Raw genomic sequence first — 23,758 nt, 5'->3', positions numbered from 1 at the left:
AGGACGAAGAGGAAGTTTCGATACGGTCGCGGGTCGACCGATCGACCAATCGCGTAACGTTGGCGGGGGTTGAGCCATAAATGTCGCGTGGCGAGCCACGGAAACTCGCCGACAGGTCGGCGCCACCGTACCGACGCTCGGTATACTAGTCTACATTTTTGGCGGCAGCCGCCCAGTCTAAGGTCCAATCCTCGAACCGAACGGTCGTCCGAAATACTTAGGTAAAAAAGGGCTAATTTCCAATCGACCACCGCACACCGGTCGACATAGTCGAGTTTATTCGCCAACTTTTTTTTTGTTCCACTTTCTTTTTCTTCCTTCTCTTCTACTTCGATTCTTCGTTCTCGGCTTGCCGGGAGAAAGAAAAGAAAACGAGAACAAGTTGACTTTGCTCGAGGATTTTAAACGATCGCGCGACCACTTATTTCATTGGTTCGAGAGAGAAAGAGACAAAGATCTGGACGTTAAGGGTGGGAAAGAGATAGATAAATCGTGAGTGCGACACTCTATCTGGCTGAACCGATCGAGGACGATACCAAGAGGAACGATTCGCTGGAAGAGGAAAGATCGAGGATTCTCGTCCGTGTGTGCGCGCCAGTGTAAAACAGGGCGAAAAATAGGAGAGAACGCCTGACTGGACGTGGGCCTGCCTGCGCTTGTCCTTCTGCGTATATTTAGTAGGAATTCGCTCTTCCATTAACCTAGACTGCGCTGTTCTAGTACACTTAAACGCGAGTCTGCAAATAACTTTAGATTGTATCACTGGTTCGTTTCGTTCACACTGGTACGTGTGCTTTTTAAGACTAATTGATGTTACTAACCCACGAGAACGAGAGGAACTAATTACACTGTGGACAAATTGATGTACACAGTGGTGATTAATCTTACGAGACAGAAACGATCGAATCATTGGACCATTTTATTACGTCGATAAATTTCTAATTTCAATTTCTATTAAGAGAACAAAGAAATGAACGAAATCACATTTTTACGAATGATCGTTGAAGTCTCATTGACAATAGAAAAAATGATCTATCTGTCTGTTTACGCCTGATGTTTTACAATGATAATACCATGCATGACGATGTTTGTACCAATCTATATGTAGTAATAATCGTATCTATAGTATTATAACAATATATGTTTGCGCGTGATTTAATAACAAAAGAAAATATGTAAAACATATTTCATCGTCGATCTTTAAGAAACAAAAAAGGAATACTACGATATATAAGTAATACTATATCGCAAGTCCCGAAGAAAGAAAAACAGTGATATTACAACGAATGTTTCATTGTACGAGTCTATAAATCGATTCGATAGATTTAGATAATATAAATGACTCAGTGCGTTCAACGATCGATCGATCGAACGAGTCGTAAAGATACAGTCGCGAACACCACCGTCCCGAATCAAAGTTCTAATTTCGTGGAAGCACGTTTGCAATAGTTGGCGCGACTCGCGTCTCGGTTTCTCTGCTATCGCATACCAATTCGAGGCAGACCGATCGTTTGCTGCCGCGTGCTTCTCAAAATGTAGTGGTAACGTACAAGGCACAGACATCGATGCTCGAGGTTTCTCGTACGCGTGTGCCAATCATACAACCGACGGAATTGTTTATAATAATTGGCAGCGATTTGTTTGGCAGTTATGTAACGCGCCGCGGCGTGCCTGTCGGGATAAAAATATCCGCGGGACGCCGCCAAGTCCGACGTGTCTGTTATAGCCGCTCCCTTTCTGCGGTTAAAACGCGAAACTCTTTTTTTTTTTCTAATATATATACGTTGCGGTAAAAGTGCAAAATTTAGCAAATTTGATCCTTGCAGGAACAAACAGATCATACAATTAGAATTCCATATAATATTCATAAAATATCGTTCGTATTGTCCATTTGAATAACAGACGTTCATTATACTGACCGAAATTTCCTTCTATTAAATGAAGTTGAGATAAATAGGATTTTAGTACTTTACTATACGCAGCATCGATATTCATAAACTGACACCGTCGATTGTCTAATAAATTAAGGATAATTAGGTTTCTACAAAATGTGGGAATGAGAGCTGGTCGTCAACCGATATTTTTCAACCTATTCGGTACTCTAGTACGACTATTTGGCATAATTCTATTTCTACAAATTCTAAGACAGCGTCGAAGCACGCGAAACACTTTTCTCCCAGCAAACGTATGCATCGTCTCGGTTGATCCACTTTCCGAGTGTCGTCTATTCCTCACAGACAGAAGTTAACGTGTTAATAAAAATTACCATGCACTCTGATAGCTTTTGAAACGTTTTCAACGATTGTTTTTAGGAAATAGTCGAATACTCGGAGTAGCTTAGAAACCTTTTGTCGGACTAAACCTCGTTCTCATAGAAGATTACGGCTAATGGAAATATTAGGGTTAGAAAGTGGGAAAGCGAGTTATTTAAACGAATATTGACGTAGAAAATGTGCAGGATTATAAGAATTTGTTCAGTGCTGACGTTAGAAAAAGAAGTTGCGAGTAGCGATACACTGTCATAAATTTTTGAGACGATGTAACGCGTATAAAATTATAAACGGCTAAAGTGACACGCTCCAGATTGCTCATTCTCTTAATATCATAGAATACGTCACAAGTGCCAAGAGGCGCCTCGCGCCGCTTGACGAGCTAAACTACGCGTCTGACCGAATTAAGGCGTCACTACTTTCGGCCACATCGGGCTAAATATAACGCCGCAAAAAGGCGACTTTCTAGCCGTGACAAAACTTCAATTCTGAATCAAAACAATTATAATTATCGTCCGTCATCTACGTTTCTCTGTTCTCCTTATACTTATTAAATTCGCGCGATTTAAATTGAATAAATTTTTAAACATGTTAGAAGACTATAATAATCAACGTTATACGTTGTAAAGTTTATATGCTATACAAGTATTTTCTCCATAAGAGAATAACGTACATTTTATATTGCAGAACATATAAATAAGTATCCGGGTCTGAATTTTTTAATTCCGAAAATTTTTTTTTTTTCAATATGCCGATTATATAACAAGCACGAATTTCATCCTACAAGTTGAGGGTTAAATATACTGCGTTACTATCATCCTTGAAATGTTGTTCATTTTTTTTTTTTTTTTTTTTAATATCGGAGAGCGTGGTCTTGAAAGAAGAGAATTAAACACGTTTATCTATTTGTTCGATTTGTTTCATAGATAGGTCCAATATTTATAAGCAAACTCCAATTTACTTCGTGTTTATCACTTGCTTCGTATTTGTAATCATTTTACGTAAAATGGTTTATTTTAGTACCAGATTTCGTTTGTCCGACCAATTGCACTCTGAATCTACTTAGTACGTTCTATACAGGTTTCTATATAGTACATCATATTCTCCACTATTTTTTTTTACAAATTTCACTGAGAATTCGTTATAAAAATTAAAGGTGCTAAACGAATACTCTACCAAAAAATATATATATATATCAACGATAGAAATTTCAAGCTAAATGAGATTTCTCAATTAATTATTCGTCGAAAATCGACAAAGTTTGGTATCTCCATCGAGCTAACGTTATTGATTTCTAAAGAGCTTCTCCGAAAGAACCTCAACTCGAGCAGCGTTAGAGGAAACTTTTGATGCGTCCAGACGTTTGATATTTTCTGGGTTAAATGGTTTCTAGCGTTTCACCGCAACGTGTCGAGCTGGCTGTCTTCGGTTGATAGTTAAAGTTTCAACATTGAAGGCCGATGTGCGAAAGTTTCCTTTTCCTCTGTTACATTCTCGCCTACCCTTCATCGGATCACGCGAAACCGCCACACTTAGAAAATTCGTTCTTTGGCAAGTTTTCAATGTGAACATAATTTCTGACCACGCCATTACGATCGCTAAATTCGCTTCCTGCTGGTATTCTCATTTAAAATTGTACAATATCGTTGAAAGATTTTCTCAACATTTTTCTCTAATTCTTGAATTACAATAATATCGGTGGAATACAATTTTTAACAATGAAGTTTAAATATCGCTTTAAAGATGAAAAATCTTATTTACAATCTGTTTAGAAATATTTTTCTGTTGTTTAATAACAGTGAAATCTAACTTCTGTGATGGAATTTCATTTTTCAAATTCAACTTGCATAAAGTACGCAGAAAGTACTTGTTTTCGTGTTAGAATTCCGTCGTCTGACTAATGACTGTCCGAATCTCCTGACATAGGACATTGCACTAGTTGATAGTACGAATTTACAGATGTTAAACTTTCCAATAATCGACCTATGTAAGTTCGACATAAATACCTCGATACTTAAAATAGCTGACTGCTTGTTCGCTCTTTTACGACCGGTTCATTGTTCTATCTAAATGTTTCCATTGAAATTTACAACGAAATATACATACAGCCTAAAATTAGCTACGACATTACGAACCCTGTATCTATCTATTCTGTAACAAAACTAATTCGAAGATAATACGAAACGCGAGACATTCTCATGAAACGTATTGAAAAGTGGCGACCTACCTAGAGAATTCGTAGATCACAGTTAAGCCTTGAACACTCTTAACCGTGATACATTCTGACGCGATCGTTCTGGCAGGGAACAATGAAACAAAGAAGTAACAGGTGTCGGGGCACCTAACGCTATCAGCTGTCATCGACGTTGATCCACGTGTTTGGCCGGTAGTCTGGCATACGTCTCTGATTATTCAATTTCTAAAGGCCGTCATTTAAACGTGTATTACGCGTCCACGATGACGCACGGAAGTGGAACGCGCTGGGTGAGGACCTAACGCAGTTGTAAGCCAGCAAACGAAAAGTCACACCGTGGGCCGGCACGTATTTTCAGTTTTTGGACCTACGCCCCGGATGATTTGCTTGAACCCGTCTTGCTTATTTTTAACAGTCATCTAGATTACACGCGTGTTCGTTAGATAGAAGAGTTGGGCAAAAGTTATGTTGAAGAATAAAAAGATAAATTCGATTCGTTGGTTAGTTAATATTTATAACCGGAATTTAACAAAAGTTCGAGTTATTAGTTAATTAGAGGTAACTAGCTTTACGAACAGAATGATAAAAGCTTAACTATGAAAATTATTTGGAAGGATTTAGCGCGAAAAACGAGAAACATGGGAACCTTTGGGAAATTCCAAACAAGTTCTCAGAAAACTTGCTCGTTCCTAAACTATCGTTATTATTAGAACGCTATATCTTTTATTTACCATACTTGCTAACATTCCAAACATTACGAACCATATAATACTCTTTTCATCTTGGACATAACTAAAAAATTTGCCATCACTGAATTACCCTGTAGAATCGTTCTTTTAAATCTCCGTTTCTTGCATATAGAAACATTCTCCAACTATCAGATATCCTCTCAAACAGGAGACTAATTCGAGCGAATTCTGAATACAAGGTACTTCATCTTCAACTCACTCAGAATAATAATTTTCCTTGATATCCACCTTGCAGGTATATAAACTATCAAATTATCGAAACACTCTTAAGCAATAAACTTTTAAATGAGTCGAGGTGATCTTGAACGATTTGAGCAAATAAATTCTCTAATTAGCCGCGCATGGAATCTTATGGACCGAAGGGTGGGCACGTGTTGTTTTATGGGTCATTATCGTCGTCGCGGGCATAAAGGAGCCCATTCCGATGGGGAAGGGGGGTGGGGGGTTCGCGAAAATCGGTCAAAGTCAGCCAGAGACTCGTCGACTATGCTGCCTTCGCACAGCTTGGATGTCCACCTGTTTCCAACTAAAAACGGACCGGGGCCCGGGCAGCCTAAATATAGCGACCGCGAATCCGGGACTCTTACGTCACGACGCGACGCGACGCATCATTCTGCGTCCACGACCACCGAGCTTTTTCTTATTTTCCCTTTTCCATTCGCCACGAACTCGTTCATAGATGATAGAAAGTATAGTACGATAAGAAGCATCGATTTGATACTAGATTGTTCTGTAATATAATGATTGGATTGTAGGTGTTTGTGCATTTATAGGAGATTTAAATATATTATGCAAAAATACCATAGAACATACCTTAAGTACTTATTGGAACATTTCGAGAGCAAAATAAATTTCTATCTGGGTTCATGACTTGCGTTTCTTTAATTGCAGTCGAGTGATGAACGTCGTTACTGTTCAATAAAATCGTGTTTCGGTTATTTGAAAATCATAATTCATTTTTGTATACTTTTATCAGAAAGCTATCATTATTCACAATCTATTATTTCATTTACTGGTGAAAGCAAAAGATTAAAGTACAAAATATTAGCTTCAACGCACGCAGTACCTTCAAATTTGTGGTATGTAATAATAATCTACCAAAAGACAGAAATTGCACATACCTTTTCTTGATTGCATTCTGTAAACTGCAACACTGGCTCCATTGATGCAACCTGCAGAGACACCTGTTAGTACGATATAATATTATTCGTTGCTCTATTTTATCTTACGAAAAAGAATCATATATACGTACATGCATACATACTAAGATATTTTCCGAATTACATCATAGATGAATTTTTCATCATAAAACATTTTGAATGACTATTAATTATGTATATACACATATATGTTTGTGCAAATACGACAAAGCAAGGTATCGACTTTCGTTCGAAAGAAAAATGTCTCTACTTTTCATATACATTAATTCATATTAATTTTCTTATTTTCATAATAATATTAAAGTTATTACCATTTAGAAAGCTTTATATTGAAATATACGCAAATATTTAACAGTATAATATACATCACTGATAACTTTCTACTCAAATGTAACAAAATTGCATACTGTGAAATTTTCGTTACAATTTTATTATATTTATATCTCTTGAGCAACAGGTATATTAAAAAACAATTACCTTTGATAGATATTACTGATTTTGCGTATGGTTTGTGCCATTTGACCGTTAAAAACTTAATTAACACACTACGAAAAATTGCACTTTACTTTTGTGGCCGAAGGGTCAAGCAACTTTTCAAACTCAGTCTTGCAAACTTCTATGAAACAAATTTTCATACGCATAAATTTCAAAATTTTCAAATAACACAAATTATTATTCGATACTAAAATGCATTATATAATTCTTCTCTTCGGTAGAAAGAAGAATTATATTATAAATTTTCAATTTTTTGTATTAATTTATTTCATTAAGTACAGAGTCGTACTTTAAGGTTGGTAACAATTATATTGTAAGATAAGTGGCGCCAACTTCTTTAAATTATGAAAAGAATCACAGCAATAAAACATTTGTTTCTAAAACAACTTATAGTACTCAAATAACACAGTAGCTAATTTACCTGAGAATTTTCACGTCTTTACACAATTATATAGATTTTTTGTATCTAAATCCATATCCCAAAATTTTTCAAATACAAAGTTATTCCCTAATATATACAGAGAGCAAAAAAGTATCTACATGTCATTCTATTTAGTAATTATTATAGCATTTATCTTTTTTATACCAATTAAATAGATCCAACTATAGAAAATTACTAAAGTATAGCAATAAGTTTTGTATCATTTAGTAATACTTTGATACAACGACAAAAATTTGATACTCTGAAAATAAAACGTAAAACTGCTAAAATAAAAATATGTGCAAATACTTTTTGTAGTCACTATAGATATAAATAATTCTCCAAATACCTGATCGTAATTCTTAATGGAAACGGTTCGACAAAGTGTAGAAGCATTCATTAAGTTTCGACGTTCCATTCGATTACTACGCAGAAATACGTTCGGTGATTAACCAAACTATGTAATTACGAGGAAATTAACTCGGTCGCCAGAATCAGGCATTAATGGACGACCGTTGATTTAGATCACGTATTCCAAATTTATTTCCGATGACCTTCGATCGCTCTTGCCGAGAATGAAATAGGAATACATGCGAAAGCGTTCGGATGATCCAGGCCGAGTATGAAGTGCGCGCGTTTCTAAATTTAACGGCACCATTGCGTCAACAAAAAGAAAAGCCGATGCTCCTGTTTGTGTCGCAGTCCTCGATTGGCTGATCCGAGGAATGCCGCAACCAATCGTAATACACGTAATACCATTCGCTATTCGAAAACAGGACGAGTACGTGCTTTTCAAATACGAGCACCAAATTCGAGCTTTCGTATTTTATTCAATGAAACATTTCATTGATGTTTAACGTTTCTATCTAGATATGTATATCTATATATTTAATGTAATATTATATATAGGTATTATATTTAAAAATATATTTCTGGACATTGGCAGATGTATTATATAGAATAAAATTAAGAAAAAATAAGTTTATAAATTTTAAATTTTATTAAATATAAAACGTAATACGCTAATGTGATTTTAATCTTGGCACTAGATGGCATTATGTGTTAATACCGAGTAGTATGGTACAAAGTGTTAATGAAATCTATTTTTTACTGCCAGTTTTAAATAGTAGTTGTAAATATATATAATTATAAAATCTGGTTTAACAAGAATGATGAAGAAATCGACCGCGAAAAATTGCGTCCGCTATACTTAGAAAGCGACAGGATGCCAACAAACACCTTTGCAAATTATCGTCCATAAGTTTCTTATTTTTAGCGCGTTTACTGTCTGCTAGCATTACAAGCCCTAAATTTGTGGCATTATTATCCTCGTACTTGTTAGATACTATCCCAGATACCAAACAGGGAAATTTTAATGTAAACATAATCTTAGCGAAAAGATATATTTTACGGCGCTGTTTTTTTTTTATGTATTTCAAATTTAGAAATTCCTTGTTGTTTACAAGATCGATTATACACATACCGTTATATTTACAAATTTCCGTGAAAACTGTATTTCTAAGAAATTGTAGTCTTCTATTTAAGTTTATCGCTCTTCGATATTTCTAGCGATCTTATTGAGAAATATTATATATTCTAAACATTTGAAATTTGGCACGCTGAAGTATCTTAAATTTGAAATATCGAAGACATCGTATTTTATAATTAACATGCACTTACGCAATGTTTTTCTCTCACCTTAGACATTTATTGTAACCATTTTTATTCCGCAAATGATTAACTGACAAAAGAATACGTAGTGTTACATCAATTAACGATTAATCTGTTTCAGAAATTGCATTATCGCTAACATACAAGATTTATACCAACGAAGAGCAATTCCTATATCGAATCTGAATCAAAATCGTCGATCTTTCCTCCCTAACGCGAACAAATTAGATCATCGGATATCTTCACGCGTTGAATTATAAAAACGCTAAAAGTAATTTACGTTCGTTTATTTTAGCGAACGAGTGTGGTTAGCAGTTCAGTAGAGCGGCAAAATGGACGCGCGCTTTAGAAGCAATCTCGACATGATCGGGCGCAACGAGCCCATCACAAGGAAGGCCAAATTCTGGCAGAGTTACGTTCGAGCCTTAAAAGGTACTCCTTCATGCATTACCTGGAATTAAGAAATTTAACGCGAACAGACTTTAACTTGAAAGTTTATTCGCTTTCAATTTAAACTCGATCGTTGCTGAAAAAAGTTAGTTTCTCCTCTATCAGCTTGATGTATATTCAATTTTTATAATATCGAATTCTTTTTGAACGAAATTTTAGTTCTTTTAATTTCTTTCGTGCTTCTCGTTCCCTTCTCACTTTTTTCCAAACGAAATCACGTAACTTCCAAATTTTGTAATAATTGAGAGATTTTTTAAGCATGTATACTTTTGGTATGGTGTTTACAGGGGGCTAAGAACGAACAGCCTATAAAACTATTACTGTTTACAGGCACCGACGATATGAGAGCCCCTGAACACACGCACAGACCTCGCAGCATTTTCCGCTCAGATTATCCTGAGCTATCCACCTCGTGGCCATTTGGAAAGTCTATCTTTGAAACCCCCATCCATGCGGCTGATCGCATCAACGTTCCTGGATACAGGTAAGATTTCTTGGAGTACCTTTGAAACTCGTTAACTAACAATATTTCAATCGATGCTTAAGAATAGATACTTCGTTGAAACTTTGATAACATAAATAATTTAATTAGGTAGGCAAGCCACTCGTGCGATAAAAGATAAAAGAAAGATCATCTTAACGTGTTTTTCATAATAAGACTACTACACAATACATCGTCAAATGTAATGACGAACATTTTTATAGAATAACCTTATGAAATGTTGCAAAATCTCAGAGTCGATGTAAAAGATGTTTGCGTGTTTCTATTACTTATATACACTTGAGCAACGACAAAATGATCGACTATGTTTTTACAATCTGGCAATAGCTTTACAACGATTAATTTATTCGAATAATTATCTTGAATAATATTATTTATCATCTTAAATAATAAGACGAAGCAAACTTTTTTTTTATTAAAGTAAACGTTATTCCCTGAAGGTACCTGCCCGTCCACCGTGAGATCTACGGTTACACACCGAGGCAGATCTACCCGCATCAATACAAACCTGTAGAACGCTTCATCCCCGGTACGTACTAAAGAACTCTGAGCAAAAGTCCAAACCAAAGAGAGTGAACGACGTCGTAAAACCAAATCAAAAAAGTAATTATAAAAACCACAGAAAAGATCAGACAGAAAGAATCGAGAAAGAAAAAGAAGCGCGAAACGAAACGAAAAGAAAAGTTTGGAAAGTTTAAACGTTGTTGTAAACACGCGTCTCGAACGTTTACGAACGAGAGAGAAAATATAATTATAAAAATTCTAGTGCCAAAAAGTAAAAAAAAGAAAAAAAAACGGAAACGACAAAAAGATACGAATGAAAGCAAAAAAGACCTGAGTGAGAACGAAAAAGAGAATGAACGAAGAAACGCATGAGAATGTGGAACGAAAGCATTATCGTCGTTGAATCCAATTAATTAATTAATTATAACCGCTCGTTCTCGGAGTTTTCTTCCTTTAGTTGATAATTCTTGTCAAAGTTCTTGTCAGTAATTTGTAACCAGGTGCTTTTGGCTTCTGCCTGTTGGATAGACGAATAAGTTAAGATAAAAGTTAAAACTTTGAAAGTCGAAAGTAAATAAACGAACGAAAAGGAAGGATGTAAAGACACATTAACTTTGTCGGAGGTGTAAATATTTGGCGGTCCGCGAATATTTCCCTCCAAGGCCTTTCTCAGAAGCCAGAAACGCCATCCTGGAGGATCCGTCTCGTATCCTTATGAAAAGAGCCCTCCACCTTTGCTTGCACTCCATCGTGACTAAAAAAAGAAACGAAGTGAAAATGAGTAAAAAGCGAAGCAAGGAAACTGAAAATATACATACATGGGATGCTCCCAATCCTTCGAAAAAAGAAAAAAAGATACCTTTGTATTGTTATGTGTCATCCCCATCCGACGTGTGAAATGCGTATGCACTTTTGAACACGTACGTGTTTTGAATTTTTTCGAATCGTATTTAATTCACCTCGAGTTCATATTTTATCTACAATCCGTGTCTGAATACCTTTTCTCTTCACGTACACAGAACCATGCCATAATATGTGTAATATTAATTTACTCTACTCCGTACACTTTGTATCTAAGTTATTATACTTATAATGTCGCTATACGAAAACATGCATCTATACATACGTATAAAAAAATATATATAATTATGTTGAATATATCTCAAGACTTGTTTGCCTCGCGATTATACGATTCATTTTTCTTCTTCTTTTGCGCCTTTTGAAATAGATTTTCCTGTTTTTAATAAAAGGAAAGTAAAAGAATAGTTCGACTATATGTGACTGAGGAGCAGCTTGACATCCACTGATGACCGACGCTCCCATTGGTGTTCGCTGGTGTTCAATTAATTACAATAATTATCTTTGCATCAGAGATGGGCTAGAAATGATTTTGGTAACCAATTAATGATTAACTCGGTCGTGGTGATAGACATGTTTGTTAGAGACTTACGTACTATTCGATCGTAGATAGCATCTGATCGAAGATCGTGGTATCGATATAACAGATATAATTTTCGCATCGCACGTTTAATCGCCAACGTAATCGCGTTGTTGCATCTCTTCGTGACTAAATAAATAATAATACGATACATACGTTTGCAATTGAATAATCAGTGAATAATCAGTTTTAATAAAGAGATAGCAGTACATCTACCCAACGAATTGGTGTGCTATAGTCTGTCAAAAATTAATTGGCCACTCAAGGCTGCTTCACAGCACCAGAAATAGCACATGTCGGCACTAACGCGTGTTTCTTTCGCATAATTACGCAGCTATACTATAACAGAATAACTATACTATATAACTACTATATCAGAACGAAATAAAAATTCCGAAATATACAAATATGTAATAACGTGACATGGCACAAACGATAGTTGCTTTCAATGACAGAAACTAGACATATAATGAGGTTTTACTATTGAATGGCCTTGAGCGATTAATTAATTTTCGTCAGACTACAGATAGTCTACGTATACAATTCTCAGTAACGATAGCGATAATGAACTAAACTGTAAATAGTCAGCAAACATAATGCCCATCTCTATTTTGGAAAAAACTACAAATTTAAACAAAAGCGTGGAGACATTAAAACAAACTAAACGTAGAAAGTGTCGACGTATACTAAGCGATAGCAAGCTCGACCGAAGCAGCACAAAACCGTGAATTAACAATTAGATTAATATAATTAATACCATTAATACGATTGTCCGTTAAAAATCGGTGGATGTCTCTCGTGTTGTTCGATGTCGTCAACAATGGAAGTGTCGATGGATGGAAATGGCGACGATCAACGACCGAACGACTGACAGAAACGTGGCCAGACATCATGGATCATCGTTCATCGATCATCGATCATCGATCACACGGCTCACTGATCTCTCACGCTCATACGTTTTATTCTCCATGCCTCTTGCGTCGTCCGAGAAAACGAAACCACCATCATCATCGTCATTCACGTTGCTCGTCGTTGTCCAGATAAACGAGAAAATATCTGCGAGCTAAGCAACCGCCCGTTAAATGGGAACAAACGAATCGCATGCAGCTCTGATCCTAATTTCTTTCCAGGCACTAGTCCCAACAAGTGGCTTTTACTCAATCGCATCGTCGATTTGAGCGACCTTAGGCGACAACAAATTGCACGACACTGGCAGACTAGAGAAACTAAACAACGAAACACGCTTACTACAAAAGTGCGACTTCGTCATTGCATACGAAGAAAGGATACTGACATCTTGCGCGATACTAACCTACTCACTGTCTAAACTATACCCGATACGCTCCCAATAAATGTGATTAGCGATTAGTATCTCGAGCTTGGTAACCTTACAGTGAAGTGTGATATTGCTAAACATTGCAAGTTTGTTTATTATCGTTCTATTTTTGACTATTATCGATGATCTTCACCTTAGGAGAAATAGACGCGATAGAAAAATATTTGACTTTTAATATCGAGTGTATCGAGCGTTCGTACAACTGCAACTGCCACAGATCAAGATATTAATTGCTGAGACATTAAGAAGTAACCCTTAACATTTGCTTAACGGTACACAAATAATATCGTCCTTATCCTGGAATTTACATTAATATCTCCAAGTGATTAAACTAGTGATTTCTTCGTTCCGAGTGGTACACTATCAACCAAAAGTACTTACCTGCGTATTCTTTACACTTTACCATTCGATTGTTTCATAAAAAAATTCCCTATATAAAATTACTTTTACGCGTGACCCTTCATTTATTAGGATGAATAACCAATTAAGAACAAGTAACAAGTTGATTACACGTACGAAGTATTCTCACCAAATTCTTATTTTCCATAATTCTATAATTTTATTTTTCCCCGGTAGAGCTTCTAAAATCAATTTCGCACTTTTCGTTCATAGTGTACGGTGAGCACGAATCGTACACAAAAATCAGATCCAAGTATACAGTTGTGTATGGTAATTAGCTGGAATCATGCAAAGCGTACTTAACATACTAATAATACGCCTGCATCACATTTTTATCCCATTTCCCTCATCGACACGAAAACGAAAGAAAGAAACGAAAGCAACGATTTCACACATGCGCACGTGCCTGGATTTTTCTTCATCGATGTGTTCAGACGATCGTCGAGAGAATGTCACGACTATCCACGGTTCTCGAAAGCATGGGAAAGGAAATATGATCGAAGCCATCCTGAAACAGTGGCCAATGCGACGGATCGAGAATACGAATCGCTTTGTAATAAGCACGAGAAAGCTGCTACACACTGTATATGCATATGAAATTTCCAATAAACTCAAGTGACTCAACGAACGAACGTTTTTTTGGCTAATAATTTTTCAGCGATCGTTTTTTACTTTTCAAGATACGGCATATTTTTATTTTTTCGATTTTATGCTACTTCGAGACAATTTTTCTAATTATACGCGGGCGAATATTTTTTCAAATGCGATATTTTTCGTTGCGTTTCGCCAGGAGCGTTGCCCTCGCCGACGCCATTTTTGATTTTTCCTTTTTCGCTGTATAATCGAAGGAACTTTTTGTCTTTTCGCTTTTGTCCACGACGGCAAACGATATTTAGGACGTGTTAACTCTTGCAGCTGAGGTGGAGGTCGCAGTTTGATTACACTAATCTGGATCGAAAAGAACGAGAGATGAATTAAAGAACAAAAATAAATGAACGATTTGGATAGGTAATCGGAAGAAAAATATAGAAAGGAAGAGCGTATGACGGCGATTCGATCGTAATAATTGTGGTAAAAGGCTGAATTCATCAGAGAAAAAATAGTCGTGAGACTTATAAATAGAAGAAAAGTGAAAAAAAAGGAAAGCAAAAGGAGTGAATAAAAGGAAATTCAATATGGCCGCCAAACTTGAAAAAGCTGGAAATTTTCTCTCGACGCTTGCGCGTTCTAATTTTTTACCATTGATCTATTCGATCCAATATCGTCACTTATCTCCATTCGTTATTCAATTTCTTAATTTTTATATTCGTTATTATTATATTATCATAAACGAGGACAAAATGGAGAAAAGAATCGAATATAGGAGATAGAAGGACGATGTGGAGCAATTGACCCAAACACTCCAATTAATATATGCTTTACTACGCACGCGTATTCGAAGTATTCTTTTCCTCCGACTAACAAGCGATAATTAATTTCAGCTAGATCCAAAAATTTCTATCTTTTTCAGGAGATGGCATGTACTTTTTTCTTCTCTCTCAATCCGATCCCCCCAACCTCAAACTTTTACCTGCTTATCAATTATAATACCGAGTTGATGGAAAAGTAACTTTGATCTTTGATAGCACTAAAAGGAACAATTTCAAATAGTCACTATTTTACAATAAATAATGTAACAGATTCTAAATATTACGATAAATCCCATTGCATCGTTTAACCTTTACTAAAAATTACGTAGATGGAAAAGATATAAATAAGTTAAAGAATTGTTTAACGATGGATTTGTATCGAAAACAATTCAAAGAGCGCAGCAGAAATTCAGATAGAATAAAATTATGAAAACAATGAAATTGTGTACCAATCGCTTTGCTCTTCGTTACTTCTCCACCAACCAAATATAATTATAATTCTTTCCTTCGACAGTGACGCATTGATTAACCGGATTAAAGTAATTTTCGAACCAGTAGAATCGTAGCAGTAGATAGATAGCGATATAGATTCCGTAGAGAAACTCTGTAGAAAAACCCTGTAGAAAAGACCTGTGTTTCGTGCAGTCTTGATGATGGCCACGAGTTCGTAACGATTAACAGGAATAACTCGTACTTCGCGGCGAATTTCTAAGTGTATTGCGATTCATTGAGCGACCGGTGAGCAGTGTAAAAAATGAGATAAGAAAATTTTTAGAAAATATCTCATCGCTCTTTTTTCCTCTCCGCTTTTGGAGAGTACGATGCGATTTTTTGAGGCGGTATTTTTCACCCCCACCAGGTTAGTATACTTTTTTACACGTTACGTGGCGTCGTGTTACATTTCATTTCTTTCTTTTTTTTTTCTTTTTTTGTGAGAGCGGCTCGAATGTTTCGTTTTTCTCTTTTAGAAGGAAAGAATCGTGCTTCGATAAGCTTTTATCATATACATCTACGGCTTGCTACGGATAGGTGAAACACGCACGGCTTTGGAAGAACACCCAAAAACGGGGACAAAACCCTTGTGAACCTTAACTTGCATTTTTGCCCTCCTAGTTATTCGTTTTTATCGGATTAGCAGCGAACGGAACACGATGCGTTAATTAAGCTTCTTACTATCTTTTTAGCATAGGGTGTTTTAGGTAAAGTGTCAAATGTACTATACGGTAATGAAAAGAGTTGAATGTAACTTATGTGTTACTCGATCTTTCCCGTATAATTTATTTTTTATTCTTTTTACTCTATTTTAACTATTTTACTGCAACATCTTAAAAGGAAGCTTAACAATAAACAAGTATTAGATAAACGACAGCGATATGTACATCTGGTACATGTAACACTTTTAGCTGCAAGCAGCTAATTAAAGGAATTTAGTTAAATCGCTTGAATAATTATTATATCTATTCTTATATTCTTCCTAAAACACCACTGCGTCTTTTATTAAAGCCACGTACCAACGGTGCATGACACTGCGGCCTGGAAGATTAACAAAAAACGCTGCTACTAACAAGAGAAACATCTTTCTTTAAAGAATATGTAGATGCCGAAAGCTAAAGTACTAAACCAGAGAAAATGAAACGCAAATAAATAATAGTTGGGCAGATTCCGGCCAGATTCGCGACGAAATCAAACCGATGGTACGCACGGTTTTTCACATTAGGTGTCATTTATCATACGTAGATTGTAGCACACGATAAACACATCGAACGATTCATCGGAGAAAGACAATTTGGGAAGATGAATCTCAAGCCTCTCAATAGTTTAGTGACATGTTGTTTATGTGGACTTGCTACGTTTCTTCATTCTTTTTTTTTCTATAGAATATCATCGGTCCTTCCCGATGGAATATTAATCCTTCTCGAGTAAAAAAATGGATTCCATTCATTGTTTGATCAACGATTCGAACGAATTTAATCGTTATTTTAACTTTTTATCAAACTGTTTCGATACCTAGTCTATAAAAAAAAAAGCAATCAGTAATATGATAAAATAAAAATTGTTTTGTGCAATATTAAAAAAAAAAATGATCTTCCGATTTGCTAAATATTAAACGTTAAAAAATATTCTACACCGGTATAGAAAGTTCTTCTTCAAAAAAATGATTACCATTGATCACAGATGTACAAGGTGTTTTAGAAAAATCCATCCTTTGGATATCTTCTTTAACAACGAGAAAATAAACTAAATATTTACTTTGTACGGATCGCCTTAATATTTTTAATTAGCTGTGTATCCTTTCTTTACTCGAAGGAATCTGCAAGCCTGAAAACAAAAAGTTGAATTCGATTTACGATAAATCTGATTCGACCTTTTGCTCGTATTTTATATACATATTGAGTTCACGAGAGCATTTTTTACATCGTAACGTGACAAATCAAGTGGAAAGAAAATGAATAACTCCTTAAACGTTGAAATAAGATATGAATAATTCTCCGTTAAACTTGATTCGTCGAAAAATTTTCGATAAAAAGAAAAGCGCTCTTGTCACCTCACTGTCGTTTATTTGATCATGCAACGTCGAGAAATTCGCGCCTCGTCATCGATTACCCACGGGACAAATCAATATCTCGTATAACGGTCGCGCGCGTTAAAAGTTCGGGTCACGTAATGCTGCGATTTGTTGAATTCTCGATGTTGCATAACTCTATCGATTGCATTCCTGTATAGGTCGAACCCTACAAACTGGTTGAAATAAATAAGAAAGACAGAAAAAGATTACATAAACGAAAACCAAAAAAAAAAAAATAATACAAATTCGCAAGATATAAGAGAAGCAAAATATATTAAAGTATAGAGTACATTCTAACAATGATGATAATTTCTAATCTGTAAAATCGCAACAATAAAAAAAAGCAAATTCTGTCAGAAGAATGAAAGAAATCCTATATGATTATTTTTAAAAGTAAATTTTTCCACTACGCTAGATACATGCAAAAGCTAAATTTATAATGAAAAGATATCCACTGTCAATTTACAACTATAGATTGCGAATAATATACGAAGCCTAATAATAAACGGAAGACTTCTCGTGTATTTCGTGTACGCTTGTTGATGCCGGATAAAATTACCGGTGTGCTTGTGATTAATTATTTTGACCGAGTATCAAAAGATTCAGAGTCGGGAGGGGAGAGACCGTCAGGAATGCACGAAACATTGTGCAAATTTTTGTTTCATTGCCATAAATATCACGATACAGCGAAACCGTTCGACCCTGAGAAAGCTTGGGCCGATCATCTGAACCGCTTGGCAGACATCGACAGGCTGTATCCGAGCAAATCGCCTTTGTTGGCTCGGCATATTAGCCCTCCTCTCAGTACGAAACGATTGTTCGATATCCACGGTGAGTACTTCTCGTTGCTCGCCTTTCACTTCCTCTTTTCTAAATGAGTTTCTCCTTTGAGCATCGCGTCTCAACTCAGAACTCAAGAAAATAAGTGTATTTGACGTAATGAATTTACTGTCAGTGTGATTAATAGCGAAGAAGATTTTAAAGAAGATCGACGAGTCGTTGTTGTATCAAATTGCTGTCTCTTTATGACATTTTATCGGGCACTTACGTGAACACCGTTACTTTGAATACGAAGATTTGTAAGTGGTGCGCATTTTAATAAAACGTCCTAATGTCGAAAAGATTTTAAGAAATTGCGCGACCATGATTTAGCGCGATAGCTCCGGACATTAAAAGTACAAAGAGTTATTATTTTCCGCTAAAATCTAAAACATACTCTTTTGTCTTTCATATTCCGATCGTCTCGTTTATTTCAAATTCCGAGTAACTGATTCTATCTAAACTGAAGTTGAAAAATCGTTGAGACGTCTCAAACATACTGTTCAATTGCAATTTTTACTTTTTCATTGAAAACACTGACGTTTCTTCTTCGCAATTTTCCATTCGAGTAACGCAAGTGTGATTCGTTAAAATTTCAAACTGCAAATATACGATATTAAACATCAAAGAGAATCCAAGAGGAATCTGTGAACGAATATGATTTTTAATTCCAGGTAACTTGGTGACCGATTACGATTACTTACCATCCTTCCCCTCGTTGTTACGCAAGAAGCCTTTGTTCGATCTTCTTGAGCCATCACCAATGGCACCGATCAGTGCCTTCACCAGAGACCCATGGTGGTACCCAAGCTTTGCTCCCTATATTCCCAACTATGCTGCCAGAGCTACCCCGTTTTATCTGAGGGACAGTTACCTTAGTCCTGTCAAACGTAGCTATCTGTGGAGCCGACATCCAATCAGGCCTTTCGGTACGTAATCGCTTTATCTTTTTACTGGCGATGCTTTCATAAACAAACGATCGCTCCTTGTCTGAGAAAGTATTTGCAAAAACACCGTAGTACAGGTGTAGATCTAGTAGAGCTTCATACACTTCTTGGTTATTAAAGTAGTTCGTTTGTTTCGAGTACTTATTCGAGAACTTCATCCTATGAGCGATAATAATTAGAGTGTGGGCTTGTTTATACAAATTTGTATTTTTATGAACATAATTGAAGGAATGAAAGTTATGTAGAGATTTGTTTCACTCTCTGAATACTGCAACGAGTACTATGGATACTTTATTTGAATATTTCCTGTTTCCTTTATTGTTTTTTTACGTTAAATTATTCGTTGCCTTTCTTATTTTGCTATCTGTTTCGTTACGATTTGATTGGATTTATATCATTTCATACGTGGTAGATGCCTCACTCTGTCGAAAGAAATAAACGTTTAATAAGTAGGTAATAATTGACTTCTGTTTCGTACAAGTGACGAAATTTTCTCAGACAAAGAGCGAAAAACAGTTGAAAGCAATTTAGGATATCGCAATATATTTTAAGAATTCTTTTTAATTGAATCAGAGTCGCGTTAAGGAAGATATCATTATTTTCTTTTTTTTCTCTCCAAAGACAGTTTGCATTTAAATCAATTGGAGCGAAATTTGCCTGAAGACGCTAATTAGTAGATACGATGCAATAAATTGCAGAATAAAAAGAAACTACTTAAATTAAACAGGTTTAAAAATTCAGCAGTATCCCTGTTTATTGCAAAATCGAGGGAAAGTACCAAAATCTAAATAAACAAGGCTGTCCAAAAATTCCTAGACAGTTAGGATTTAGCTTGAAACGAAAATACAATAGAAAACAAAAGCGACAGAGCTTAAACAGGGAAACAAGATTCAAACAATAGTGTACGAATTTTTGCACGTTACTGTACCTTTTCACGGTAAAGGAACACGCGATGTAGTTATCAATTATTTATGATATCGATGTGTTATCAACGTTGAATTATTTACAGAATCTTAAATCATTCCGAGTGAAAATTTCTTTCCGCGACATTCGATCGAGTGCTTAGTTACGTAACATTATAAAATGGCATTACATCTGGCATTATCTGACCGATTGTTTACCATTTGGCTCGAGTACAGATACGGTTGCATCAAAGGATAAACGGCAAAATTCATGGCGGCACGTGCCAGACGCCAACTTCCGGATTCGAGCCAAGTACATACGTACATATTCCTTTCTCTTGGCAGACTCTAGTTAATTATTTAATGATTACATCTTCGCTTTGCACTCCATTAAAATACCATTATTCAACTCTGTCGCTGCTTTCGCAAATCGGACAGTCGATATCGCATAAAAGATTTATTACTAGAAACTTGTTGAAAGTGGTTTAAAGAACAATAGATTGTATGAACACAATGGAATCCATGTTAGGTTAGGTTACAGAGTAGGAATCCATACTCTAGTTGACTTTTTACTGTTTATTATGTTTTGTAATTTTTAGGAAAAAGAGAGAAATATTAATAAAAAATTGTAACAACTTGAAATTTACTTATAGAAAAGCAAATTATATACGCGTTATTAAATTGCAAGACGCTCGGGTCAATAAACAGCCTGTTCTTTTTATAATAAAGGCAAGAGCGTTATGGTGAAACTAATACTTCCGGTACTCGCACGATTCAAATGTCAGGGTAATAATATCGCCATCAAAGAGGCGATATCTTCTTTGTTCGTTCAATTCCTGTGCCCTACTTCTTCGTATTACTGAAAAAAAAAATTTTATTAAAAAAATTTAATAGGAAAATATTTAACAAGCTTAGAACTAAGAAACTGTTATTCGATCTTAACTAATTTTTCAAAATTACTTTCTAATAATATCCAAATTTCTTTTTTGATACTTTCCAGCTTGTTAATATCGATATTTAAATTAGCGAAAGGAGTATTTAAAGCAATCAAATTCAAATATTTATTCTCGTGTATCAATGAAATGAGGAACGTGTGTGACGATAAGAATATTTAATTTAGCTTAAATCACTGGCAGAAACTGGAAATGGTACTGCGCAATTGTTGCTGACTTTGCAGCATTGTTTTACCTCGCGAAGGTTTCACATTGATGCGAAGCCATTCACTTGCTAGATTTTCTCAACATTATATTGTCACGTGAACATAAGCCTCGATCGACCGCTATTTCTGTGGAAGATATGTATCTATTCGTATAAAAACTATCGATCCTAATTAATTAATCGCTTCAAACGTTCGTAAAGATAATGTAAACAAGATCAATAAGGAAGGTTGTATTCAAAAATTCAGTGAAAAATAATGTATAAAGATTCAAAAGAAATTGGGTAAAGTATTGGATAAAATTTAGTAACAAAAAAAAAAGAAACGAAATAAAACAGAACGATAGTAAGAAAACAGCTAGAAGAAAAGACTTGTTAGTGAAGGAAAGTGATATGCAACTCGAATATATCTGTTGTATTTCAGGAGACTTATACTACTATTATTCGAAGCCAGTTCCACGATTTCACTTTACCAGCCCGTGGTATAATAAACGTACCACACATTAAGAAACAAAGTGAGCGATAAGATTAAAATGTGGCCAAGTGTTTTGCATCCTGTTATCCTTACACGTTAATTCTGTGAACAAATAATAATCAGATGGAACGAATCACGTCATGCTGCTGTACATATTTCTGGCTACGATGAGGTTTATTTATCAATTAACACGCAGCTAAACGTAACAAACGTAACACGAACGAAAACAAAACGAGTCTTAAACGAAGTTTAGAATCATTATTATAGCTCGTGTTACCTGGGCTGTTCGAGCGAATGAGACTGAAATACATATATCGAACCTAACCGTGTCATCATAAGATCATATAAAATCACTCACCATGTTTACAGTACGAAACAATTCATGCAATTAAAAAAACAAAAAGTTATAGAAAACGAAGAATTGTTGCCAAACAGTGTCACACATCTTGTCTGTAATTTTGTACGTGACTTATGTGCCTGGATTTACAACGTCCCCTCTAATAGGTTATTTTTATTTGAAATACGCTCCTCTATGTACATTTCACTCGACTAATATGCATATCAATATACAATTGTATACATATCGACAGAATATCGAAGCATGTCCTGCAAACAGAAACTCCCGGAGTAAGGTAATAACAATAAACGGATCTTTGTTCACGATTATTCAACAGCTACTCGTTTCCACAGACTTGTCGATAGTTTGTGTTTGCAGAGAATTTCAGATTTTTTAACACATCAGCTTTAGATGTCCCGCGAGATATCGACGGACACCGGAAACACGATCCGTGTCGAAAACATTTTTCTTACCGTGTAAAGATATTCCTTTCCCTCCCCTGTTAAAAGATACTCTAATTTTTACTACGTACGTGTATGTGTATATATACCTACTCTGTTATCCTGGCGTTACGCTTTGAGAGTTCTAGCTAAAACACCGTATTACACGTTTTCACGGATTTGAAAAGATTCGATGCCGGATAACGTATATTTAAGCGATTAGAACTCTCGAAGCAACGTTCACACCTTGTTCTAGATATAGATATTTGTGCCTGATCCATCGATCGATCTTTTTGCAGCTCACGTCTACTGATGACTGTGCCGCCCCGCATGGAACGCGTGATACGAAAATAAACGATGGAAAAAGCCAAATAAAGTCTCGAAAAAGTTAACAAAAAAAAAAAAGATGTGAAAGAGTATTTACATCGTATCCTATAAGCAACCATTCGATACCTATTTGCCTGATTATTCTTTTTCTCACAGTACGTATCATCGTCCACGGAGTTCTATTTATTAACGTTTCTCATCACCATGGTTTATTGTACTATTCGTTCGTGCTGTCTACGAATAAAATAAACACTGCCTAAATTTTCTTTCTCTACGAAATTATGATCTTACATGCGTGAACTTATCTCCATCTCTATCTCCCTCTTTGTTGCATCGTCATCTGTATTTATATAAAGAAGTTTAATCTGAAAGCGAAATATCAAACCCAAAGGAACAGGTTTGTACAACAATATGCATGTTTATTATCTGAAAGTTTTACATCTTTAGGATGTCCATTGCATTGGCCTGTTCTGCCGGGATTCGATCGGTGTAACAATAGACAGTAGCCGATGTATGTACGTTCGCGCAACTTGTGTTTAATAATTACACTTTATTCTCGTATTTGATAGAGCATCGTCGAATCCCGACCGATCGGCTCTTTACAAATATAATATCTGTGTATATAATTTATGGGTCTCGGACAGAACGCATATCGAGGGATCACAACCGCTTCTTTTACAATTAAACTTATATTGGGAGGGAGAAATAGAGGAAGAAAGGGTCATTGGAGGAGAACGTGACGAGGGAAGAAAAACGGCCGTTTTTAAGTCGGCTTGCTTTAAATCGCATGAC

The 23,758-nt window shown here is 35.7% G+C and overlaps 1 protein-coding gene and 1 long non-coding RNA gene across 4 annotated transcripts; one reads left to right on the top strand and one right to left on the bottom strand.

The window, feature by feature from the left end:
* Positions 1-23,228, top strand: LOC117207898. 3 transcript variants are annotated; one of them, XM_033448602.1, is made up of 8 exons: positions 4-221; positions 9,256-9,392; positions 9,741-9,894; positions 10,353-10,441; positions 18,252-18,395; positions 19,058-19,312; positions 21,812-21,902; positions 22,939-23,227. In XM_033448602.1, exons 2-7 carry the CDS (start codon positions 9,293-9,295, stop codon positions 21,892-21,894), a joined length of 825 nt encoding a protein of 274 aa, XP_033304493.1. In that variant the 5' UTR covers positions 4-221; positions 9,256-9,292; the 3' UTR covers positions 21,895-21,902; positions 22,939-23,227. The 3 variants fall into 3 exon arrangements, with proteins under 3 accessions (XP_033304495.1, XP_033304493.1, XP_033304494.1); XM_033448603.1 differs by lacking the exon at positions 4-221 and adding an exon at positions 228-492; XM_033448604.1 differs by lacking the exon at positions 21,812-21,902 and having other exon boundaries at positions 1-221; positions 22,939-23,228.
* On the bottom strand, positions 15,789-17,311 carry LOC117207901. Its single transcript, XR_004487605.1, has 2 exons — positions 17,162-17,311; positions 15,789-17,010 (listed from the first exon to the last, which is right to left on the bottom strand). It is a non-coding gene; the product is annotated as an uncharacterized LOC117207901 (long non-coding RNA).
* Positions 23,229-23,758: the final 530 nt, after the last annotated feature.

The sequence above is a fragment of the Bombus bifarius genome, unplaced genomic scaffold (assembly GCF_011952205.1).
Source record: "Bombus bifarius isolate JDL3187 unplaced genomic scaffold, Bbif_JDL3187 scf7180000008047, whole genome shotgun sequence".
Lineage (NCBI taxonomy): Eukaryota > Metazoa > Arthropoda > Insecta > Hymenoptera > Apidae > Bombus > Bombus bifarius.
This window is presented reverse-complemented; position numbering and strand designations above follow the sequence as displayed.